The sequence below is a fragment of the Capsicum annuum genome, chromosome 2 (genome assembly GCF_002878395.1).
Source record: "Capsicum annuum cultivar UCD-10X-F1 chromosome 2, UCD10Xv1.1, whole genome shotgun sequence".
Taxonomy (NCBI): Eukaryota; Viridiplantae; Streptophyta; class Magnoliopsida; order Solanales; family Solanaceae; genus Capsicum; species Capsicum annuum.
Window position 1 is genome coordinate 137305150 of NC_061112.1, and position 3549 is coordinate 137308698.

General features: G+C 37.7%; 1 protein-coding gene across 1 annotated transcript; it reads left to right on the forward strand.

Moving 5' to 3' along the window:
• LOC107861292 lies at nt 1-2337 on the forward strand. The gene is made up of 3 exons (XM_016706637.2): nt 1-139; nt 261-1159; nt 2104-2337. The coding sequence occupies exons 2-3, from the start codon at nt 728-730 to the stop codon at nt 2296-2298; spliced, it is 627 nt and encodes a 208-aa protein (XP_016562123.2). The 5' UTR covers nt 1-139; nt 261-727; the 3' UTR covers nt 2299-2337.
• Nucleotides 2338-3549: the final 1212 nt, after the last annotated feature.

Consider the following 3549-nt stretch of genomic DNA (forward strand, 5'->3'; position numbering starts at 1 on the left):
GCAGAATGGTTAATTTCTTGAAGGTGATTCTAGCTAGAGGGCTAAATTATTTTTTTTTTATGCTGCATTCTTATAGCTCGCTTGAAACAAGCTTAAAAAAAAGTTTGGAGGGGATGAGAAGCAGCCAAAGCTTCGTTTGGTACTCATTTCTTAAACTATACTCCCACATTTAGCTTTCTTTTTCTTCTATTGTCTCAGATGTTAGCCTGACAGGAAATTTTTTGTTTTTATTGTTTTTGGTTCTTGTATAAACAATATAGATTGTTGATGAGAACAGTGGGGGTTTTCCAAATGCAAAGAATAATGGAATGACCAATACACGTTGTGAAAGCAAGCGCGAAATGAAAGCTCCAAGTTTGGTTGCTAGGCTCATGGGTTTGGAATCGATGTCAGCAGGATCAGACAGTAAGCCCTAAAAGGCTTCAGCTTTTGAAACTTGGAGCAATGTGGCAGACAAACTTGGTGCTCGACCTAGTGGATCTGATAAAGAAGATATGGATTTAGAGATGGACGAAATAAAGAGTTTAGAATCGGGTTTGCGAAGTTTAGAGCACCTCATCATTTGGAAAGCCCTAATCCTTGTGTGGATTCAAAGATTTTGAAAGGAATATCTGTGCCTTCATGTAAAAATTGTGGTTATTTTCCAAAGGTGAAAGAGTACTCATCGTCTGTCTCGTCACCTATCTCTAGTGACTCTGGACCTCCTTGTGAAGGTCCAGGAAGAAATATGCCAAGGTTGCCCATTTTCAGTAGCAGGGATCAACTAGAGACCCTAGAGAGAGTTTCTGAGGGTTCGTCCTCAGAGGCCACTGCTGAAATCGATGATGTATCATACTGTACAGAACTCATATTGGGCGAAAGATCTACTAGCAGAACTCGAATGGAGATGCATGGCACCCGCCAAGTGAACAATATGAAGAAGGATGCATCATCTGTCACTCATGTGGTTAATCAGAAGCAAAATGAAATATCTCAGAATAGTGAGAGGGGTCTTATGAAGTCTAAGCCAAGTAGTTTGCAGAGCATCAGAGTTTTAGCAGCTGCAAAATCTATGAATAATACCCAAAATTTTGTTGCACAGAATAAAAGGCCTAGCAGGAAAGATGATTTGTGTGATGATGGTGATGTATCTTCTAGAAATACTTGCATAAATTTCCAGGTAAGTTGCTTAAATGTTATCTATCTGAAGTTGCAACGAATGAAATACTGAATGAGCTCTTGTGAAATATATTCCCTTTTAAAGCTGAAGCAACTTAATTACCTATGACTTCTTAAAAGGGTAAACAACTTTGGACTTCTGGATAGTCATAAAATTCATTTGGTGAAATTGTTTCTCTTCCTGCCTTTGTGCATCATATCATACTAAACTAATACTAGGTGCATGTTCAGTCAAGATAACTTATACAACACACTATGTTACAGAAGAACACTTCTATTAGGTTTATAATATGTAATCAGAACACAGAGAAAAAGCCAATGGTTGATAAAATTTAGAACGACTAAATCAAGCAAAGCCTAGTGCATCAAAAGTTACAGATTACGCAAATTTAGCATCAACCCTATCAGGGAATCCACATCATTTACTGTGACCAGTTTTTTATAAGTATATTTCTTCTTAAGGCCATGTATCATTTGGCTCAAACCTAGAATATTAACTGCTTTTGGCTTAAATATGAAACATAGGCAACCATTGGAACTGTACTAGTAGTAGTCGGGAAATAGCATTTCAGGATGCTAACGGTTCTTAGTGTCTTCCTTAATGCATAAAACTCAGCATATCTGTGTTTCCTTTAAGTCTATCTACCCAGGTGTCTAACCTGATTCATGATAGTAAAAATTTTAGCAGCTGCCTCACAAAATTTTGACACCCAAGATCGAATGCAACCTTGTCATCACGTAGACTAGGCTTTTGAGAAGTCCTTTTCTTCTTTCCACACTCAGCCAAAGAGTGTTGGTTAAAGGTTTAGTTATTGTACTATTATTCAGCATTTCCCCCCTCCCTTGCTTTTCAAGTGCATAAAAATTTCTTAGTGTGTCTGGCTTCAGTTATGAACCTATTGTTATTTGTCTGAATCTTATTATTGCTTTTGAATTCGTGCTTAGGCCATACCAGATTCAGCAGTAACAGATTTAGTTGGGAATTCACTTGATCACCATAGTTCAAGATGTGTTCTTGAAGCTGCCTTTTCAACTGACAGCTACCTCTCCTGTAGTCCCAATAGTAGCTCAAGTATGGTCTCCGATTCGACATTTTACTATTTGCATACTTCCTTTCTTTCCCTCAAATACATAAATTAAAAAATAAGACAACTCTGAACTTGGATTTCATGCATCCATGTTTCTAATAAATATGATGCTTGTTTACTTCCAGAGAGCAAAGAGCTTGCTGAAATCAGTGGACTCTATTGATGATTAACCACTATTTCCAGAACCTGATAGAGATCTTTCGAATTGTGAGACCTCATCATCCACCAGGAGAAGTTACAAAGAACTGATCACAGACTATTTTAATAACGTTTCTGGAGTGCTAAGCAAGATTGATCAGTTAAAAGGAAGCAAACTCAGCTACGCAAAACAGGTCATTTTGAATAGCGAACTCATATTTGGAACTGCACCTCAACAGCAGGCTCTACCTGTAGAGGATGGGTTCTCTGTGAGCCATTTTCTCCTTAATGAACATGAAATGTTTTTGAGTCTTCTGTGGATGACTTTCGGTCAGTTGCTTGGCTATAACGACCCAAAACAGATGAATCAACTTAAATGATTCGCCTTTGATTGTCTATTAGAGTACCTAGACTCAAAATTTGGTCGATACTCTGATTCTGGTTTCAGAACCCGTACCAAACTACCATCAAGTATGACCAAAGAGATTCTGATTGCTGATATTATAGACAAGGTCAAAGAGTGGACATAATTTGTTGGTTTGATCCCAGACGATCTAACAGAATGGGATATGAGCCATTCTTTGGGTAAATGTACGAACTTGGAGATTGAAGAATATAAATGTGGCACTGAAGTTGCTAGGAATATTCTCGAAGAATTAGTAGATGAAGTTATTTAAGACCTCTACAGTTCTTGCTAAATTTGGATGGAACTGTTAGTAGCTCCTCTTTTTGTGACTTTGTTGCAAGCCTATCAGTGCTGTTCTCGTGTGATAAATCTTGCCTCAATAATGTCGAGCAAAGCATTTTGTACAAACCATTAGTTTGGGCTACAAATGATGAGCCTACTGTCACGTCCCAAAATAACCCTTAGGCGTGACTGGATCCCGACAACACCGCTTGCCAGGAGGACTAATTTTCTATGCATTCACCATATCTATAAATACTGAGATGAAAACATACACAACACTATGTGCATGAAATAATTATTAACGCAGGATCATTATCCAACAAGACATCGCATAATGATATATGAAAACTACAATAGTTTAGATAGCAAATCTCTAACCCAAATCCTACACTGAGTTCATGGAGCATCTAAATAGAATTACATGAGTTCAGCTTTTGGGCATACAAACCCAACGAACGGAAACATAAGCTAAAATAA